Source organism: Apiospora aurea (genome assembly GCF_038362705.1).
Source record: "Apiospora aurea strain CBS 24483 chromosome Unknown utg000004l_segment0_segment0, whole genome shotgun sequence".
NCBI lineage: Eukaryota > Fungi > Ascomycota > Sordariomycetes > Amphisphaeriales > Apiosporaceae > Apiospora > Apiospora aurea.
Window position 1 is genome coordinate 5,617,015 of NW_027117391.1, and position 21,135 is coordinate 5,638,149.

Genomic DNA, 21,135 nt, shown 5'->3' on the forward strand with positions numbered 1-21,135 from the left:
CTTTAAGCTACTTTTATAAATATTATTAACGAGCGAAATTAGATTACTAAACATCTTAATAAGCTTATACTAATTTTATCTTTATTTTAAATAGCGTAGTTAATAGCCTCCTTAATAAAGTAACGGGCGACACGGCGAGTAGTTACGGGGGTAAAGTTTTCGCAGCTAAATTATATTAATATATTAAAACATATTAAATGGCCTATAGGGATACGTATATATAATTATATTATTATTATTAATAGTACGCCGTATGCCGAAGGCCTTCGGTACATTTACCTAGTTCCTCGTGTAATAAACCGTGCCGAAGCTGGACTAAAAATACACGCTGCCAATATCGTAAAATCTACCTCACGTGCTCGACGTTACCATACTGATTCTCACCCACCAGCCTAGTGACCCTTGCTTTAGGGCTTGAAGAGAGATTATTCAGGTTCGGGTAGTCCCCCAATCTCCATTATTAACTTATACAGCGGTAGTCGACCGGTCCATAAAAGCTACTTTGCGATAACCTTCGCCGTATCTTTTTTATAGTAAGCGCCGCTAAATCGCGACGAGTTCGCAGCGGATTAAGTGCTAACTATCTTATTAACTACTCTTGTCTTCCCTCGAAGTCTTTATAATATAAGATTAAGTGTTCGGCTATCTCCCGTTCTTTACCGCAATTATATAGCGGCGTCGGGACGTTTAGAACCCGACAGGTAAACAGGAACGATTTAAGCCCTATTCTTTCAATGCGTATTTATATTAGGACCGATGCTTCGTACTTGAACATATCGTCGTAACGACGGCACGCTCCCTAGTTTAGCGGCGACTTTATAGCTAATTCGCGGCGGCCTCGCGTCGGAGTAACGGTATAGAACTATTTTTGTTCCCATTTCTCTTTAAGCGCTTATTCGACCGTTTAACCATCTAGCTATTATTTGGTTAACGTTAATTGAGCGTCGCTTGGCTATAAAGTCGTGGGGGCTTCGTTAGTAGCCCCTTAGGGTCTCCTTTATCTCTTTCTTCTTACGCTACGTTCTTTATTAATAATCTCTACCGCTTTTATATAAACGCCGCGTAAAAGTTATAGCTTCCCGGTAATCTCCGTGCGTATCTCGAAACTAGCTGCCCTCGCATTTAGATAGAGATCGAGGGGAGGAACTGCCGCTTTAATCTCTAAGTAATATTGGGGGGTCGCCTTATATACCCCTATTACGGTCTAGAGATAAGAGTTCTGGATTATTATAAGGTTAAGGGCTGGCCTTTTTTCGGTATCGCCTACTTTATATTAAGCCGACGCTCCGTACGCGAGTACGCTGCGTATTACTTTCGTATAAAACTCCTTTGCCCTTCGTACCGAATATCCCCAAGCTAACGCTGCGAGCTTGGTAAGAGTTAATATTTAAGTTATTATTTTTGCTTTAATTTTTAAGATATGGTCTTTCTATTATAATTTCCGATAAAGCTAAACGCCGAGGAATCTCGCAAAGGTTACCGGCGTTATAATAACGTTTCCGAAGCGTACCTATAACGTATAAGCTTTTCGCGCTCTAATAAAATAGATAAGCTCGCTTTTTTTAAGTTCGAACTTTATCCTTTTCGTGCGTGCCCAGCGGCTATAAGTCTCCCAGGCTCTTTCTAGGTTTCGGTAATTCGTAACGTAGTCTAGCCTTACAATAATAAGATTCGTATTATCCGTAAATCCGATAATAATAAACTGTTCGTACGCTTTTAACTCTTCGTATAGTATAGCGATATAGAAAATAAAAAGGATCGGTAATAACGGGGAGCTTTGCGGAACACTAACGCGGAGCTGGATCCTCTTTAACGACTTACCGTCGAAATAAAGGTGGACCGATTTGTCCGTAATAAAGCTCTCGACCCATCGGCAGACCCAATCCGGCAGTCCCTTTTCGCGGAGTATAATAATTAATCTTTTATGGTTAACTATATCGAAAACGCTTTTAATATCGAGCTAGAGGAGGGAAACGACGCCTTTTTATTGCTACGTTATACGGACGACGTCGGTAATTAATCGAATAGCTAGCTCGGTAGACCGCTACGTCCGGTTCCCCATCTGGCCTTTAGGTAAAAACGAGTACTCCTCGGCTATTCCGGTAATTCGCCGGTTCATAGTTATCTTTATTACCTTCCTGACCGTACTAAGTAATAAAATAGGTCTCCATTCACTAGGTGTCTGCTTTTCGGTTGCTGTTTTATTTAGCTTTGGGATCACGATAACCTTTGCCGTACGGAAACGTTTGGGGAAGTAGGTAAGCCGGAAGCTCGTTGTCGCCAAGCCGGTTAACGTCCGGAAAAGGGGTTCCCTATACGCTTTAAGGAAACTAGGAGGTAAAGGTTTTCCCCTAGAGCTTTCTAGGGTTCCGTTTGCTTAATAATATTTCTTATCTCTTTAGCCGTTATTTTTGCCTCGATAAGGGTAAGGCTAGGGGCGTGGTTTAGTACGGTATTTAAGTCCGTAAGGTCGGCTTCTAGGTTAGGGAAAAACCTTTCCGAAAAGAGCGTAGCTTTTTCGTCGTGGCTTCGCGCCTCGTTAACAGCTCTTTCGCTACGTCGTAATTCTGGGATTCCCGCTGTTTATAGTGGCGTTTAGCTCCGTAGTCGGGCCCATCGTTCGAGCGACCAAAGTGTTTTAGAATCGTAGGAGGCAGCGGCGACTGCGTGGCGCTAGCTTTTCGTTTTCGCTATTTAAACGATTCTCTCTAGGTTCGTTTTCGACTCGGTATATTAGTTTTAAGTATATTGCGAGGGTACCGCGAAATAGGCTCGGTATCGTTATTTCGTTATAGTTTACGCTTTTTAAACCTCCGATAATTACTAAGGCGTACTTTTATTAGTATAGGGGGTCTTTTTAGGGCTGTTATGTCGGTAATCTTTCGTAGGTTGCTTATAAAGTTATCGACAGCTTAATCCAGCTCTTCCGGGCTTATTAGCTCGGCGATATCGATTAAACGTGCTCCGGTTTCCGCCCGTGCTAGCCCCTTATTTAATATCGTTCAGTTCTATCCCTTTATTTTCGTTTTACTACCTCGTAGCGAATTAGCTTCTAGTTCAACGCGGACGACCTATACCTTATAGTTAAAACCTTTTAAGCCAGGGTTTCCTTTATATAAGATTGTCGTTCTTCGTGTTACCCAGGCTAAGTTTAGCGTAGAATCTCTTTATCCGTGGCGTCGTCTCGTAATTTCTCTATATAGCGTAGCTAGCTCTAGGTTTTATTAGTCCGTAAAGGTAAAAAGGTTATTTACTCCGTACGATTTCCTGCTATGCACGTTTTAAAGCGGATAGTGTGTATTAAAGTTTCCGATAAGTAAGTGTCGCCCGGGGTACGAGGTCGTATCGAGGTCGCTTAGGGGGCTCCGCTATCGAGAAGTTTTTTAGATTAGCGAATATATAAACTATATAGTAAAGCGGCCACTTTTTCCTCTCGGTATCATAACGGTAGCCTAATCGGGGCTTGCTTTAATTTTTAGCTTAGCGATATCGAGGCGTTTATATATATAGATAGCCGTTCGGCCCTCGCTGTAAATTACTTAATACTTAGTTATTTTTAGGCAATACGCGGTTTACGTGCGGGGGTTCGTTTATACTTTTTATAGTGTTAATATATCGTACTCTTTTTAATTAATTAAGATAAGTACCGTTATTACCTTTAATACTGCGACGTTTTAATATATTATTCGTAAACTTATAATTATAAAACTATAATAGTATTTTACGTTAATAGGGGAGCGACGGTACTGCGCCGGCTTTACGAGCGTATTTTTTTACCTTAACTGTTCGCTGTCGAATCGAATCGTGAGCGGCCTCTCTTCCGCGAAATTATTATATACCCTTTTTTATCGCTAATAGGGAACGTCGTTGGTGGTAATAAACGCCCTATTTCTACCGAGCTGTCGCCGGTGCTACGGACTTCGAACTGGCGAGGCCGGTAGGCATAAGCTTTTTTTACGCGTTCTTTTTACTGGATCGCTACGGGGTAGTCGCGATCCCACGCCGTGTATTCCCTGCCGTAATTAATACAACGTTTCCTGCCTCGTGGTCTTCTTTAAGGGCACTTTTAGTCTCCCCCAGGGTGTATTACTGTAAAGCAGTAGCCATATCGCTACTGCTTCCGACAATACTTAACTACGTAGCCGTAGCCGTAGCAGCGGTAGTACTATTGGATACGGAGGCTAGTGTTATATGGTTCGCAGTCGAAGATCTCGGAATCCTATATTAAGCCGTTGTCGCACAAATCCTTCGCAGTTTAAACGGAGCTCGTATATAAAATGAGGGAGGCGTAGCGTATTTCGGAATTCTTCGGCAGGCTACGCTTATATTTCGAGATTTTTCTCGGGTTGTATTTATTTGCGAGTAAGCTACGTAATAACGCGGCTTCGTTGTGGGTATCCCGTAGCTTTTTTACTAAAACCCTTTTCGCAATAACTGCGAGTTCTCTATAAATAAGCTGCGCGTTAATCCCGAAAACGTTTAAAACCTATCCATTATTCTCTATATATTTCTTCGCCTCGTTTTTAAAAGTAAAAACAATATCGCCGCTAAGTAGTTTCCTCGTTGCGATAACCTCGCTATGCCTAATTACCGTATTAACGCTCTACACGATATTTACTAGCCTTTTTTTTTAAATGTCGTTAAATTAATCTACGTTTTTGATTACTACTTCGCGGTTTCGGCGGGCTGGGACGATAACTTTCGATTATTAGGTAGTAGGATTGCTGCCGCGCGGCGTAGATATAATTTAAGCCCAGGATTTAGTTTATATAACTTTAGGATCCTGCGTAGTTTAGGCGATAGTTTTTCCGACTATTTTTCGTAATTCCCCGCGGGTTACTAGCGCGTTATCGTCGTCGTTGAGGTGCGGTCGTAATTCGGTCGTTTCGGTGCGAAGTTCCCTAATCACTTAAAAAATCTCTTCACGCCCACTGTTAGGGGCTACTAGATTAGCGATCAGTTTCTCCAAATGCTTTAATCCTTCTTCGATACCTCTTCTTAAGCCATTTTCGCTGCTGGGACGCGTTTAAAGCGTTTAAGGTCTTTGGTTGTACGCCGTAACGTTACTTCGCGGGTAGTACTGGCTTTGCGCGAGTCCGGCGCGACCGGTATCAACAACCATCGGATCATCCATCGGATCATCCATACCGTAGCGCCTTAGCTACGTCCCCTCGATAAAGGTTCGGCTAGATCAATTCGACCTCGTAGATTTAAATAATAAAGTTTGTTTTCGATTATTCGATGGTTCGACCGAGTTATCGATCTTTTCCCTTTCCTGAGTAAAATAAAAATACGTTGCGTCGAATAATTCGTAAAATTATTAGCTTAAAAAACTCGGTAACCCGGACACGAATAATAATATCGTAATTAAGTATCGCGATTACTCGTTTCTCATTATTTTGTTACACGGTTATTAATATTTAAATATTATTTTAATAAAAAAATAGAGTAATTATACGTTAATAATAATATTTTAAAGGAAGATACGGTTAATTATAGAGCTAGTCGGTAAGGTTACTTATCGGTAGCTACTATTACGATTAACAATGTTTTACGGTTCGAAAATAATAGCGTATAAACCGAACAAGGTGTTATTTATATTAACTATCACGCGAAAAGAAAAGTTATATAAAAAAAAGTAAATAATTAGAGTAAATAGTTTAAAGCTTAGTCTCGCACGAGTAGTTATAATGGTAAAAATAGATAATTAAAAGAGAAAAACTTTTCGTGCGAAAGATTAAGGAATTAGGGCCTCTTTTTATACCGATAAAGGGGAGTGCGAATTAATAAATTTATTGATTCGAATTTCGAATATTCTAAATCGGGGTAAATAAAAAGAAATCAGTTATTAATTCGCACGAGGGAGAATTTTTCTTATTAGCTAAATATTAATTAAATATCGGACGAAGTACTAAGTATCGTGTATAATACCGGCGACTACGGTCTTTTTAAATTAATTATATTATCAGAAGTAAACAAGGCAAGTACGGCGCTACCCGTACCGAAAGAAGGAATGCAAGAGATCGAATAATTTAATACGTCCGTACGATTTACGGGGAGGTACGAAAAAGGGTGCGTTCCTTTTAAAAAAAAAAGTTGCCAGTGTTAAAATACTTAGCTCAAAGGTAACAACTAATACGGTTTAGGGGGATTACGTGCGCCGTGCGTACGAACCATCTGTTTCACCGTACAAAAGGGATCTCACGATCCCCTCTCTACTTAAATAAAGTATACATTATAGAGGACCTGAAATATACCATATTATGCATCGCTAACCACCGTACGTACGTATAAAGGCCATTTAACACAGATCGTGTCTAAGTTGCATACCAGTCGTAGCTGTGCCCTGGAGCACTTTCTTGGGCCTTTACAGGCTATATTTATCATTCGCTCGAGGGCAGGATTAGCGAGGCTGGTCTCGATATTTCCCTGTCGCCATCTTGTTTCCGCAGCACACTTGCTGTGGCTTAGGAGTAGGTATGTCGTAGACTATCTTGGCATGGGTCAGCCCTTGTCCAGTATCGCACCCTCTTACTTGGGCTCTATTACCAAAAAGGGGAAACAGGCTTGCGTTGAAAGGCTGGGCAAGGAGCACTATGCTGGTAGACAATTTTGCATTGTATATCTCGGGGTCTCCTAGTCATTAACCATACGTTGGACTCGGCTCTATCCATTCTCTGGTCGACTACGCACGAGCGGTACCCAGCCCTCCAAGCAGAGACCGGATCTTCCCAACAATCTTTCCCCTCTTCGTCCACTTCCGCATCCACGTCCCAGGCTCGGATTTGTAGATTTGGCCGTCGTTGGTAATGTAAGCTTCGTATAGATCCATGTTTTGAAGAACAACTTGCTCGGGCCAGTTATATCTATAGACTGCTGTAAAGTCCCCCAAGGTCACCGCGAGGAGGGCGGCAGCTGCTTTTCTTCTGTATTCCGGAACATGCGGGAGCAGTGTTTTGAGGTACTCAGGGGTACCATAGGGCGAGTTAGGGTCGTGCGGAGCATAGCCTACTGGGGATGATTCATCGATTCTCAAAACACCGTAATCCGAAAGGCATTTCCCGATGGAGTTATTCGGAGTATGCACTGTTTGTCGAGCGATGTGGGTTTGGTGCCAATACGATTCTATCTCCACAGGTAACTTGGAGTCAGGCGCGGACCAAAACCACCAGAACACGCGGTTCAGGAACCGGCTTCTCTCCATCGGACAGATGCCGTAAAGGCGGTGTCGCTCAGGGGTAGACATGGCCATCTCGAGCATCCGTATAAGCAGCGCCTCCTTTCGTCCACCTTCCGAAGTACCACATGCCTTATCCTCACACCATGTGATTCGGTGGGCATCCGTAATTCGACTACCTTCCGGTGGCTCTAGTTGCGCAAGCCACACTGAATCGGAGGGCAGATCGAACTGCACAACCGGTCGTGAGATGATGAGGTCCATCTCTGAGACAGTCCCGCGTTTACATGGGGGCGAGTCGCGGTGGCAGATGTAGGCCACTGTTTGACATGTGCGACACGTCCATGGGTTTCCGCCATAATCCAAGAGCGGCATCTTAGCGGCATTCGAAAAGCACCACTTGCCATTTTCTCCATAACATCTTCGTATATTATGTATCACGTAGTCGGTGAAGTCCGCATTGTGGAGGCGGACATGAGGACATATATAGCTGTCCAATTGTTGAATATGAGCTCGTAGCAATCCCAACGTTTCGTCATCGAGGATGAAGGCCTCCAGAGGATGTTTCAAGATGCCGATTTGGGTTCTGATGGATGCTGACTTTGGGCAGAAAGATGCTCTGCATCTCCTGCAACCAATATTCCCAGACCAGGATGCCTTTTGGTATTCTTCCCAGTTTAGGCTCACGTGAGCACACATCTTGAAACGCCGGGTGCGGCCGATACATGTTGGCTGTGATCGCAACAGGGTGTTTTCAGATACGAAGTCGGAGAAGTGAATCCTTGGGTGGTAGGTCTTGCAGGCCTCGCAGCGGATGGGTGACATGAGCTTTTGCAAGCGGTGCCTAAAAGCAACGAGGTGTCGAAACCGGTGGCATGACGAACATAAGGTGTCTCTCATCAGAAGCTGTATCGTCTTTTCAACTCTGGAGGAGCCCTGGATCACATTGCGGAGGTCGTACGGCATCATTGCCATGTTTTGCTGCGATTGGTACATGGATAGGATATCCTCTGGACGCATTTCATCTCGCCAAGGCAGACGGTGCTCATGTGGTGGCTTAAACAAGCCCATGTCGACCGTGTACCTCCTGATTGACCCAACGCAGAGGTATTTCTCAAATCGCTTTTGAGGGAAGTCTGGGATGAAATGGAGGTGGGAAAAGGCCTTGTCGTGCCTTAGACGCCTGAATACGCGACATGTCTGGGTAATGCAATAGAATGACTCGATCCGAAGAAGGACTAGTATTTCGAGCAGCAGCTCATCGGGAAGATATTGTAAACTGGCCATCGCGCTGATGCCAATGGTGCGCCTGGCAGCTCGTTGATATTCAGGTTCGTGTGTTGATGGTGAAGGGCATGGGCTTGAGGACGAGCTTGGACACAATGATATTTTTGTTTCCAGTACATGTCCTCGAGGTTCCTTATGCTTCTTGTCAGGTTTTTATTTCTGCTGGCTGCCTGTTAATGGTTGAAAAGGAAGTCGAAAACTTTAATTTACAAGAAACTCTCAATTCCATGGGATACTGACTCTTTTTCCCCCCCTTTTTTTTGTGGTCTTTTGCTTTTCGACTCATACCAGCGCAGGCCAGTAGAAGGAAGTGACTCAAAACCGAGCAAACCCAACACCTAGGTTAAAAAGAGTTTTGAATTATCCAGGATGCTTTATATCCTCATCAAAGTTTGATTAGAGTTCAGTGATGCCATGTAGATCGTCAATCGTTAATACTGAGCGCTTTGATAGGATCCGATTCCCCCTTGACGTCATTTCTAATTTCTGGCCAATAGTCGCTCTAACTATATCAACACCCACGATACAGTCTAAGAGTGATTGATCAAATCTCTATCCAGCAGCTGGCTCTTTCCCTCAAGACCCGGACAGTAGATGGGTCACACTTGGGTTGCTTCCACCGCAGACTGGCAGACTAATAAGGAATGAACATGGGACAAGATTATCCCGGCATAACGATCGAAATCTCCAAACTGACCTCTACAATTATAAGTCTAATGCTTCAGCTTGAACGGGAGCATCAATTAGCGTAACCATTGTTTCCGCACTAGTGATAAAGGATCCCTTGATGCATTGTATGCCACTCATCGGATCGAGCCGTACACGGCATTGTGAGACACAAACAAAGAAATCCGAAGAACAAAGCAGCGTTCAGTGTCCCAGAATAGCTACATCTGATATATATTCCGCGTACACTCGACGATACCGAGAAAAGTGACGAATCAGGCAAATAAAATCCTCAGGTAAGTAAACATTCGTGACGCAGATATCATGGACTCACCTACCCCCTCCATCCAACCCGGAGTCGACGAGACGAAGAGCCAAGAGTCATGAAGTCTCCCACAACGACGGGAACCCCGCCCACGCCACGCAGCCGGGTATCCTCCATGAAGACCTCCCTCAGCCGTCGCGACTCGACCTCCAGCAGCAGACCCCCCCGGCCCGCAGGCCACGTCATCCGCGACGGCCAAATCGGCACCCTCAACCCGGTCGAGGTGCGCGACACCCCCGAGACCGGCAAGGGCCTGTTCGCGATGCAGCCCATCGCCAAGCACGCCCTCCTCTTCGCCGAGGAGCCGCTGCTGTTCGCGCCCAAGGGCAGCGACCGCGTCAACAACCACAAGGTCCGCAAATTGCTCGAGGCCCTGGACCAGCTTTCTGCCCGGCGCCGCGCCGACTTCATGGCCCTCTCCTTTGCCCCCTCGGCGCTCCACGCCGTGGGCGCCGACTCGGGCAACCAAGACCGCATGCGCAACTGGTACTCTCAAGTGAAAGGCCTTTCGGGTCAAAAGCTGGACGAGGCCGTCGCCGAGGGGATCCACGCGCTCGCCATTTATAGGACCAACAACGTCGCGACCATGGACGACCCCGCGAAACCCGACGAGGTCACAGGCGGCGTCGTCTACTCGGTGTTTAGCCGGATCAACCACGCCTGCGACGCCAACGCGGCCTTCTTCTACCTCGGGGTGCGGCCGCAGCGGCTCGGCGTCCGGGCGGTGCGCGACATCGCGGCCGGGGAGCAGGTCTTTGTCAGCTACATCGGCGACAAAGCCTACAAAAAGTCAACGCTGGAGCAGCGGCGGGCCGACCTGGCTTCGTGGGGGTTCCAGTGTCGTTGCGATTCCTGCGCCAAGGAGGAGGCCGCGGCTGAGGAGGCGGCGAAGAAGAGGGGGAGGAGGTCAAGTAGACCAATGTGTGTATCTTTACGCCGCGTAAACCGGAGGTAAGTTCGTAGACTATCAGGGTAAGTAAGTTCACCGTAGAACATCGTTAATGAGGCACGTCCTGAAAGAATCAGATATGAACTCCATAATTGTTGTCGTGATTAAGCAAAGAACATATATTGCTTTAATACCGTATTTGACCCCTCGCATGTTTATTCCTCTTCCAACCCAACCCACCACGTCCCTAACCCGGTCCAAGCCCCCTTTTGATCCAGCATCTGCGCCGCCGGACTCACGAACCCATCCGCCACCTCGCGCAGCACCCCGAAGAAGCCGTACTCGACCACCCACTCCTGCTTGGGTTCCTCCAGCCACCGCGCCAGATCCCGCGTAAACCGGTCCACCACCGCGGGATCCCGGCTCGTGCACGCGAGCTCCGAGACGATGACTGGAAACATCCCAAAGCCCGCGCGGCGCCCCTCGAAGTACGCCTTCGCGGCGGCGAGACCCTGTTCCGCTGTCTGGTCCGGCATGGTGTAGAAGTGCAGCCCGAGAATGTCGGGCCTCTCATCCCTCTCGCCGTCAAGACTCAGGGCGTCCATAAAAGCGTCCAACCAACGCGAACCCTGTGCATCCGACGCGCAAGCCGGGCTGACGAGCTTGATGCGCTGATGAGACTGCCGGAGGGGCAGGATACGGGTGCGCCAGAGCCGCAGCGCGTCGTCGACGGAGAGCGGGATGCGCTCGGGCTCGTCGAAGGTGTGCACAACAACAGCTGAGCTGGGATCTCTCTGGAGCTCGGCGTCGATGCTGCCGCGGATCACGTCCCATTCGCCGCCCTCGAGCTGGGCCCGGGTGCGGATCATGGGCCGAAACGGCAGGTCGGCCGGGTTGAGCTCGGGCGGGCGCCAGGCGTTCCAGTTGGTAATGGAGGCGATGCGATGCGACGAGAGGGATTTCGCCAGCGATGCCGTGGTTTCTTGGAGCGCGGGCGTCGTGTCATGATCTCGTGTCAAGGTCCAGTCCCAGAGAAGGGTGCGCTTGCTGCTGGGTCGCGCCATTTCCATGGCCAATTTCTAAAGCTTCATGATTGTAACTTATTGCGCCCGGGAACGGAACCAACAAACGGCCATCTCGGAACGGCTTCAGGTGTGTCGGTCATGGTCATGGAAGTCAAAAGTTGGCAAGCCCAGAAACTAAACAGTGACGTAAGCGGGGTTGATTCACTTTCAAGGAAGCGCAGCGCCGGATTGAATGTCAGTTGGTAAGTCAGCAAGTACATCACACAGGTCAATGAGAGAGATGGGTGCGATTCAATGCTTTGCTTCAATTGGGCGTCGTGAATAATCATACATTGCGTGATGATACACTGGTAGTCGATACTGATTGTTGATACAGAATACCTACTCTTACTGGCGTCAAAACCTTTACAGGGCACTTGATTCAGCATGTGCTGTCCACTGGGAGGAAATGCGACCCAATTGCGCCCTGGAAATTACAGCCAGTAGCGGTCGCTGGCCTCAAACTGCGCTAAACCGGACCCCATGCCCCCGCCAAGCGCTCTCTTGACCACTGGAACCCCTGTAGAACACTGTTAGCAAATAAAGAAAACGAGTTGGGCAGAAACGACACCACCCTCTTCTTTTGGTTTTCAACACTTGACAATCGATCAACATCGTCGTCGCGTGACTTACCGTCTGTAACGTTGCTGTTTGTGTAGTTCCCAAAACAGCTGTACTCGAACTTGGCCTGCTCCAGCAGCCCGTCCAGGATCCGCATGAACGCGCCCATTTCGCACCATCCGTCATCCCGCCGGCCACACTCGGGATAACTTTCGCCAAGCGGCACGGTGCGCTGCGTCAACGTCAGGTGCACATACTTCGTGACATCACCCTCGTCATAGTAGTCTGTGCTGGCAGCTTTCGATGGGTCGGGCCGTTGGGCCTTCACTGGGTGAGGCGCCGTGATGACCTCCCACCCCATGCGCGCGGCAAAGGGCGTAATGTGCGACACCGTCACGTTGCGCGGCTCGAGGCGGTGCGTCGTGGGGAGCTGGTCCGAGAACTGCTTCAGGCCAAAGGCCGTGAGGACCGAGTAGATGTTGGTGTCGTGGCTGAAGTCGAAGTAGATGTCCTGGTTCAGCGGGAACGTCTCCTCCATCGTGTCGAGCGTGTAGTTGACATTGGTCGCGCCCTCGGGCAGGTCGTACAGGTGGCCCTGCAGCCGCGCGTGGAACTCCTCCACGAAGCCGATGCCGACCGCGCGCCCCGTCGGCGACATGAAGCCCGAGCCGCCCTGGAACTGGAGATCGATGCTGTACTCAAAGTCCAGCCACTCCTCGTAGGTGAACAAGTCGCACCACCGCGAGAAGCCATAGGCCACGGTCTCGTAGGGGCAGAGGGTCTGGGCATTGTAGCTGTCGGCAATGGTCCATTCGTAGTTACCCGTGAACCTCCTCAGCCGCTCCGTCGCGTCCTTGAGGTAGACGTGCTCCCACTCGTGCGAGGCGTTGTTACCGCCTTGGGAGCGGAAGTTGAGGGCGTTCTCGCAGCCAAAGTACCCGGCCAGCGAGTTGTTGAGGCCCCATGTCTCGAGGATGGGCTCGAGCGTGACGTTCTGGGCCCACTCGAGGCCGAAGAAGCCGGCCATGAAGTACTCGGCCGACTTGAGCATGCGGTCCTGGCTGGTCGTCCGGGCCAGGATCTTGGTCGAGGTGTTGTAGAGGCTGCCGTAGTTGTAGTAGTGCAGGACGCCACTGTCAAACAGCTCCTGGCGTCCCCGGGCGACGAGGATCTCTGCGCCCAGCGTGTACTTCCAGTCCTTGAGGAAGCTTAGCCGGCCAGACCAGTCGGCACCGCCAGTCCGCGTCAGGTTCTCAACCTTGGCAGCAAAGTCCGAGATGGAAGACTGCAGGGTGGGATACCGCGACCCATGTCGGTGCAGCAGGTGCATCTGGGAGATCTTGGCCCCCGGCGGAAGCGGGTGCTCATCCACCCCGAAGCCATCGGGATTGGGGAAGTAGCTCGAGAGGTGGCCATGCAGCTGGAAGATGTTGGAGTTGTTGGCATTTCCCACAATGGGCACGCCCGTCTGCAGAGGCTGATTGGGGGCCCAAGTGCCCGTGAACGCGACCGTGTTGGTCTGGGCTAGGAAAGGGGCAATGGCCGCCGTCTTGGTAGGCCCTGGCAGGACCTCTGTCGTGGTCTGGAAATAGTCAGGCACCGAGTCCGACCCTTGGAAATGGACGCCACTCCAGCCGAAATAGCGAAAGGCGCCAATCAGAACGAACACCACGAGGATGGCGACCGAGGTGATGATGGCGTATGTGAGGGCCGACCTCTTGCGCGTGGCGCGTCTCTTGGCAATTGGCGGGGTACTCGAACTCGATGGCAGCAGGTCATCGAGGGACTCTCTGCCGGAGTCATTGTAGGACTCGTGGTGGTACTTGTCCTCGGCGGACGGCGCAGTGGTGGCCGTCATGATGTCTTCTGAGGCCGCCGTAGCCGCCTTCGTGTCTCTTGGTTGGGGGCCGGCCTTTTGTTGTGTGGGTTGCAGTGAACGAGAACGAGCCGCCTCAACACGGGTGCACGTGACTTGGGCGATCACACGATATCTCGGGACCTCCTCGCACCTCGATATCCGAGAGAAAGCGAAAGAACACCCGATGAACCCGAGACTCTGCTTGTCGTTGGTATCGCATCTCACTCTTTGAGGATGCCAGAATACCTTGAGGACGGTTCAATTGTCTGGTGGTCACTTTAAACTCAACATGCGGCGGACCGCGGTTTCAGGCGTGATGCTTTCGGAGGCGGAAAATCGTCCGGACCCCACATTCTGAATTACGTCAGGGACAATGGACGATCAAGAGTCAAGACAACGAAAACCGCCCCAGCCTACGCTTAATTGGACGACAACCTGTCGCAGCATGGGAAGATTCTCATGGCCATCCAGAGTAAATGGTATTTTGGGGCATGTTGGATGCAGTCTGCACCTTTCCAGGCCCTCGTTCTCGAGTCGGGCAAATGTATGGTCACCCAGCATTTGTCACAAGGGTTCCAATGTTGGCGGTTTTATTAGTTGCCTAGCGATCGACGTGGCAGTTGCCCGCCGACGCTTCTGGTCCGCTCTTATTAATTCGCAAACACCAGCAAGTGTTTCTGGATATCAAAGCCTTTATTTTTTTGCCAAGGACGAAAGGATTGAGCCCGTGCATGCACTGCCCCTAACTCCTGTCTAGGCAGGTAACACTTCACATGTCCTTTCGCCCAGTAACGTAGAAACAAATGGAATATCTCTACGCCCTCCTCTAGATAGGTTCAGGTCCCCGAGCATCGGATATCCCAGGGCCCCATGAGTCACGTTGCATCGACATCCGTCTAGCCGCGCCGTTCTATACCTCCCCTAGTATTAAGCAAACGGCTGTTTGGTGGGGGACTCTGAAAGGAATGTTGGTCGGCCCGGAACAAAGGGATAGATGCTAAGCCACATGCCAGCTCGAACAGCGAACGACCTTCCCACTTGCACTAACGATGGGCCGCTGTTAGTAGTGGGTAACTGGAATAAGACCCCTAGATCGATGGTTCTGGACTGCCACAACTGACAGCTCTCTGAATGGCCTCGGTGGCTTGGAGGGGTCTGAGGAGTCATACGACAAAAATATGTCGCAAAATGGGCCAATGTGCATAGGGTCCGGTGGGGTTTTGGTACCATCGCAAATGCTAAAGCGATGAGAAGGCGCCCTGCAGACCTCATTGGCCCGTCGGCCGTTCTCTCAGATGTGAAACCGGCGGGCCTCGCGGAGACTTTGGTGCTGGATTTTCAGGGTCCAGGTGGAGCCCAGGAGAGGATGCTCGTCCAACGGCCTTCTAGAAACGTGGGAAGGCCAAGCGCCGCCACCCTCTACTGCGGTCCCCACGATTGGCTTCTCTAGGGCTTTTATGTAACCTAGGACTTTCTCTTCCACCCCACAGGGCAGCACGGGGCTTACTGTTTAATCTATTTTTCGGCACAAGGAGGCCCTTGAGCTGGCAAATGCGCTGTCAGTATATGCTGTCAGAAACTAGCGCCCATCTTCTCCCGCAGCCGAGGCAGTGTTGCCGACATCCGAGAAGAACCGTAGAATGGAATGGACTCATCGGCCGCTGCAGGGCGACTATGATATACCCCTCCAACTAAACTGGGAGCGGCGAAGCGCTGCAAGGCAGTCGGGAATGGGCTGTGTGCTCGGCATGCTTCCGAGGGTGCAGCTCGCGACCAAGTTTGCTAGGTATGCAGGCTACGATAGTAGCAGCCAATTACATGATGATGTGTCATGGAAGTACGCTGGTATACTCCATCATCCGGCCTGGCCATCTGACATTCTTTCGGGTGGTGGTGGTATTACTATGCGAGACCCGAATGGAGTGCGTCCCGGTGGATGGATCGCGCACTCTCATGATTCTGCGGCAACGTTTCACTGACTTGGACGTTCGGGGGTGGTCTCGCGTCCAATACGGCGGGAACACGAGACCTGCACGAGAACTGTCCTACAGGTCCGGTCTAGTTCGCTGACTGTCTTGGGCCGTTTGGTGCCGGGTAAGGCTGAGACAGGGTTTCCCCCCTGACATATGGCTGTTGCTCAACTGATGAACACTCACTTTTAGGACATTTTGCTGCAAGCCACATGAGGGTAACAATGGGGTTGTTCCAGGCACATTCGGCAGGTTGAGAAAACAGGCCTGATTGGCCGCTTTGTTGCGGAAGCAGGAAGCAGTCAGAAACAACCATATCCTCACGCGATGCCCAACGTGAGCCCCCTTGATATAAAAGGTACGATGCCCGTCGTGTAATGGCTCTCAGGGAATCATTGAAGGTTCCAAACCCGTCACATCGTCCCAAGCCATCACCATGCTTTCCACCCTTGAAGGTTCCCTAAGGAGGCGCTCTGCCGCCCTCCTCCTACTATTGGACACCGTCCTGCTGCTCCTGGTGGGCGGCACCTCTGCCTACACCGATGTGAGGACAGGCGCCGACCCCACCGTCATGCGGGTCGGCAGCACCTACTACTCGGCTGAATCCGCCGAGGGCGGCATCTGGGTCCGCGAATCTCCCACGCTCGAGGGCCTCAGCAAGCCCACCCAGCGCAAAAATGTCTGGTCCGACAACCTCGGCGCCGTCTGGGCCCCCGAGATCTCCATGGAAGGGGGGCGGACCTGGATCCACTTCGCCGCCGGCGATGACCACCGCATGTACGCCATCAGCGCCGACTCGCCGCTGGGCGCCTACCCGAGTGCCGCGACAAAAGTGAACCTGCCGGACGACCGGTGGGCCATTGACGCCGTCATGTTCACCTTTGGCGGGCAGCGCTACCTCGTCTGGTCGGGCTGGGAGGGCACCGAGAACATCGAACAAAACCTGTACATTGCACGCATGAGTAGTCCGACGCAGGCGACGGGGCAACGCTACCTCATCTCGCAGCCGCGCGAGCCGTGGGAGAGTGTGCGGGACGGGAGCAACCCGCTGATCAACGAGGGGCCCGAGGCCATTGTCGACCCGGACGGCCAGCTGCACATCGTCTACTCGGCCAACGGCAGCTGGGGCCCCAAGTACTGCCTCGCGGACCTGCGGCTCAGAAAAGGCGGTGATCCGACCAGTGTGTGGGACTGGTACAAGTCCGACGGCTGCCTCTTCGGCTCGCACCAGGAGAACATGATGCCCGGCTGGGACGCCACGCTGGGGATCGACGGGCCCGGGCACCACACATTCGCGCTGCCCAACGGCGACGTTGGCGCGAGCCCCGGCGGCACCAACCACATTCCGTTCATGTTCCACGGCGTCGCCAAGGGCACGCCCTACAGCTGGGATCACCGGCACTGGTATACCGGCAGTTTCGTCTGGTGGGCCGACACCAAGTACACTCGCCAAGACGTGCCGGGCGACAACGAAAACGTGGGATACAGCTTCAAGTTCTTCGAGGCATGAGACACGAAAGAGATATCCCGTTTGCTTTTTCCTTGTATCTCTTTCCTTGTATCTGGGTCACATGGGTACACACACGCATACTGGGGACGTTCACTTCTGGAGTTGGTTTTATTTTGATACCCCGTTAAGAAGGGCATCAGGCCCCTGGAGCCCGTCATCTTGGAATATGCGGCTGTCCACTGTCTGTTACATACATAGATAAGTCTAGCAATCATGGAAATGTCCTTTCACTCCAGGAATGCCGTCTTCTTGTTGAAAATGCGGCCAAGCAAAGCATGCATGTAGCACCCGAAACCACCACCGGTCACACCAAATTGACTTTGTGGTCCGCCATGCAGTGCACGAAACGTTGGGCTTGTGGCGGGTTGAGAAGCATGTCGATCTGGATAGCTAATATCAGTCCCTCTGGACCGCCTCGTCTATCATGGTTTAGGGGATGGAACCATACTGCACCTGCTGGGACCTCTGTCTCGGTGCCGTCCATTCCGTAGATACTACAAGCGGCCACCGGGGAGCTGGGCATAGAGACGCGGGAGACGATCATGCTGTTGTTGGTTTCCACTCCGGGCACATTTGTCTCGACGGAGATTTGGTAGGCCGTCCCGGTTTCGTCTCTCAACACCAATTCTACCCACCTCTCTTCGACCTGTTTCGGTGCGATAGGGGTAACAACCGCAACTCCCTCGCCACCATTTTCCAAAAGAATACTAAACAAGGCCAGACGAGGGAACAACATATCAAATAATCAACTGAGCGATGTTGGCTGCTTTGGATATGAAGAGATGGTGTGAATGGGTAAGATGCTACGCAACCCAGCAAGGAGTGCACTTGGATGTGTCTATTATATTTATAGTAATGATCAGAAGTCAAGCAGGTGCTTCAAGAACTCAAGTGCGTCCTTGAGAGTAGCTCTAAGAAATCGCGTGTGTTGTCCCTAGATGAATGTCATACGATACCACGCTATCCCCTTAACGGCGATAGCGCTGCCCTTGCCATACCCGTATACATTAGGGAATAGTGGTAAATGCCGTGGTGCAATGTTTATCCCAATGCATGTAATGTTTAGCCTATCAGATGTAATATCACAATTAAACCAATGGACTGGTCGATCATCTCCGGAAAGTACGTAACCTGTTATACGAAAGGCAGCGTTGTCGCCATTAAGGGGATAAAGTTTGCCAACACCACGACATGGTGGTTACCGGCAGTTCTCATGAGCGGAGCGTCTACGGCACGACAGAAACCGAACATCTTTTGATAGACATCGTACGTAGTCCGCAATACAAACAGCGTCCAGCGTGTAGTGGGTACGACCCATGAGGTATTTGTGCCACTTGTGTACCGCAAACAAGCTTGCCGTAGCACGGGCAAGTATAAGAGAGAGTCATGGCATAGTATTACACCGCTCTTCTTGCACGATGCTGTACTAAGTAGTGTCAAACAAGGCAGCGGAATCCGTCATATCCTTGCGGATTCAAGGCAGGGGGAATAGCTAGGATACATTACACGGTACTGGATCCATATGAACAAGTTAGGGAAGGACAGAGACATGTGACTTAGCTGGATCTCATCCTCGCGATGAAGTTCGTTGCCGAGACCGAAGTTCCTTGTAGCTTGGTATCGGTCTTGTGATCTAGCATATCAGCGAAGCAATCATCCCATATGTACAGTTATCAGAAACAAAGGCTCAACACAAACCTCAATACCTACGTAGGCCTGCCGCCTGTTGATGAGCCCAAGGCATCGAGGATGACTTAAACTAAATCCACAGCAACAGTGCGTATAGCCAAGGCAAGTGGCGTAGTATCGGAAACAGCACTGCCGACGCCATCTTCTTTGACGATTCTTGCAGCATTCTCTTCCTGATTAATACTCTCAGCGAGCTTCAGCAGCAGGAAGCCCCAAATGCCGTCCAATTTATCCGGTGTAATGGTCGAGTCACGCAAGAACGCCGGCTCAATATCCAGGGGGGGCACCACGCTGTATGAGCTCTGAGCAAGCCGGACGAACTGTGCCCGCGCCGTGGGCTCGTAGCGGGGCTTCCTGTAGTAATCCTGTAGTATCGCAAGGCTTTCTCGGCGGCGGGCCCGCTGATCCACGACGCCACCGCGTGCAAAGGCGACCAGCCCTCGGCCGTCACAACCCGGACGCTGGCGCCTCCCAAGAGCAGGCGGGCGGCCACGCGGACGGCCATCTCTACCGAATTACCTTGACTCGGCGACAGGGCGCATAGCAGCGGCGTCCATCCGTTGTGGCTTGCCAAGTCGACATCGTCCACTGCGCCTTGCGCCAGCAGAAACTCGACGACTCCGTCGTGGCCCGATGCGGCGGCGGGGTGGAGAGACGACTCGTCCCGGTGGTTGGGCTGGCGGACGACATCATTGACGTTTAGCCGGGTATGCACTAGGCAGAGCTGCAGCTGCTCGAAGCTTGCGTACTGCGCCGCGAGGTGTAGCGCCGTCTCTCCAGCCTCGTTGACCGCGTCGGGCAAGGCGCCGTGGTCCAGAAGGAGCTGAGTAGCGGACAGTCGGTCCTCTGGCGCATCTTGGTATCCAAGGTGACTGACCGACGATCCCTTGCGGAGAAGTGAATGGAGAGCAGGCGCCCGGCGAGTTCCGAACTCTAGCATTGGCCCCTTTCTCCAAGAGGGGGCCATGCAGGCTGTGTAGTCGAGCTGCGATGTTGCGAAGAGAAGTAGCCGCCCATCTTTGGCCCACAGGCCAGGGCCATCTGGGTGTGCACCGGCGTCGATGAGGCGGCTGATGACACGGCGCTGGTGGCGTCTGGCATCGGCCTCCACTTCGTCGTGGGTGGCATAGCCCAATTGCGTTTTCCTCAGACAGCCAGTTTCGTCCTCGGGGGGATCATTCGTTTACGAATCGCACACTCCAAAGCCACCTGCAACTCCCTCTGTTCATACGTGAGCTCCGCCAGCAGCACGTCCACACGCTCGGGCCAGCCGTTCCGCGCCGCGACTTCGAGGCAGCTGATCCCGCGCCCCGGTGCCGCGGGGTCGGAGCGCTCCTCGGGACCTACTAATTCCCAGAACCGCCGGGCCATCCCCAGCTGACCCGCCTGCGATGCGGATCGGACCGCTGTGGCCGGCGGGGACTGGCGCCGGCGTCGAGAAGCATATGGACCGCCACCTCGTCGCCTCGGTAGATGGCCTCGAACAGGGCGGCGTTGATGGCATTGTCTTGGTCGATCTCCGGACTCCAGACGTGGAGGGCTTGCGCCAAGTAGTCGGTGTCGCAGTGTAGGGGCGTGCCACAGGATAGAAGCCGGCTTGAAATTGTTCGTAATCGTAGAGTGGGATCGACTGGTGGCGTTCATCACCTGCTGCTTGCGAGCCCCTGATCACGAGGCTGTCGTCAGTCTGGTCCACGACGGCGAAGTGCTTGACTTGGCTGGGAAAAAGTTAAAGCATGATGGGAAGAAGAAAGACGGGTCGAAACGAAGTAGTGGATAGGGCTTTATAATATTATATATATAGCTAAGTACGCATGCTTTTTAGGTAATAGTCTTATTTTATTATAATAAGCTAATAAATAGTTTAGTATTTATATACGCCCTATATTAACGCTTATTAATTAATTTTAAAATAGTTAAATATTAACGAAGTTATAAGTTTATCAATTAAAACTTTAATTATAAAATTTAATATAATAATAATATACTTCACGTGGTTTATTATTAAGTTAATTATATTACTTCGCCGGTTATTTATTTAATTAATATTTCTTATTAAATTTTAATACGTTTTATTTTTATAATTATAATACTTAATTTTTTATTAATAAATAGGCTCGAATTAATACTTTAAGCGAC

At 50.7% G+C, this 21,135-nt stretch overlaps 6 protein-coding genes across 6 annotated transcripts; 2 read left to right on the forward strand and 4 right to left on the reverse strand.

Annotated features, from left to right (window-relative positions):
• Window positions 1-6,685: 6,685 nt before the first annotated feature.
• On the reverse strand, window positions 6,686-8,464 carry PG986_006528 (uncharacterized protein; the record flags this gene model as incomplete). Its single annotated transcript, XM_066842750.1, has 1 exon — window positions 6,686-8,464. The coding sequence occupies one exon, from the start codon at window positions 8,462-8,464 to the stop codon at window positions 6,686-6,688; it is 1,779 nt and encodes a 592-aa protein (XP_066702612.1).
• A 1,049-nt stretch (window positions 8,465-9,513) lies between these two features.
• PG986_006529 (uncharacterized protein) lies at window positions 9,514-10,410 on the forward strand (the record flags this gene model as incomplete). Its single annotated transcript, XM_066842751.1, has 1 exon — window positions 9,514-10,410. One exon carries the CDS (start codon window positions 9,514-9,516, stop codon window positions 10,408-10,410), a length of 897 nt encoding a protein of 298 aa, XP_066702613.1.
• A 149-nt stretch (window positions 10,411-10,559) lies between these two features.
• On the reverse strand, window positions 10,560-11,414 carry PG986_006530 (glycoside hydrolase family 128 protein; the record flags this gene model as incomplete). The annotated part of the gene is made up of 1 exon (XM_066842752.1): window positions 10,560-11,414. One exon carries the CDS (start codon window positions 11,412-11,414, stop codon window positions 10,560-10,562), a length of 855 nt encoding a protein of 284 aa, XP_066702614.1.
• A 428-nt stretch (window positions 11,415-11,842) lies between these two features.
• On the reverse strand, window positions 11,843-13,827 carry PG986_006531 (uncharacterized protein; the record flags this gene model as incomplete). Its single annotated transcript, XM_066842753.1, has 2 exons — window positions 11,843-11,928; window positions 12,042-13,827. The coding sequence occupies 2 exons, from the start codon at window positions 13,825-13,827 to the stop codon at window positions 11,843-11,845; spliced, it is 1,872 nt and encodes a 623-aa protein (XP_066702615.1).
• Window positions 13,828-16,233: 2,406 nt separating this feature from the next.
• PG986_006532 (glycoside hydrolase family 43 protein) lies at window positions 16,234-17,307 on the forward strand (the record flags this gene model as incomplete). Its single annotated transcript, XM_066842754.1, has 1 exon — window positions 16,234-17,307. The coding sequence occupies one exon, from the start codon at window positions 16,234-16,236 to the stop codon at window positions 17,305-17,307; it is 1,074 nt and encodes a 357-aa protein (XP_066702616.1).
• Window positions 17,308-19,061: 1,754 nt separating this feature from the next.
• On the reverse strand, window positions 19,062-20,367 carry PG986_006533 (uncharacterized protein; the record flags this gene model as incomplete). The annotated part of the gene is made up of 3 exons (XM_066842755.1): window positions 19,062-19,350; window positions 19,410-20,106; window positions 20,184-20,367. The coding sequence occupies 3 exons, from the start codon at window positions 20,365-20,367 to the stop codon at window positions 19,062-19,064; spliced, it is 1,170 nt and encodes a 389-aa protein (XP_066702617.1).
• Window positions 20,368-21,135: the final 768 nt, after the last annotated feature.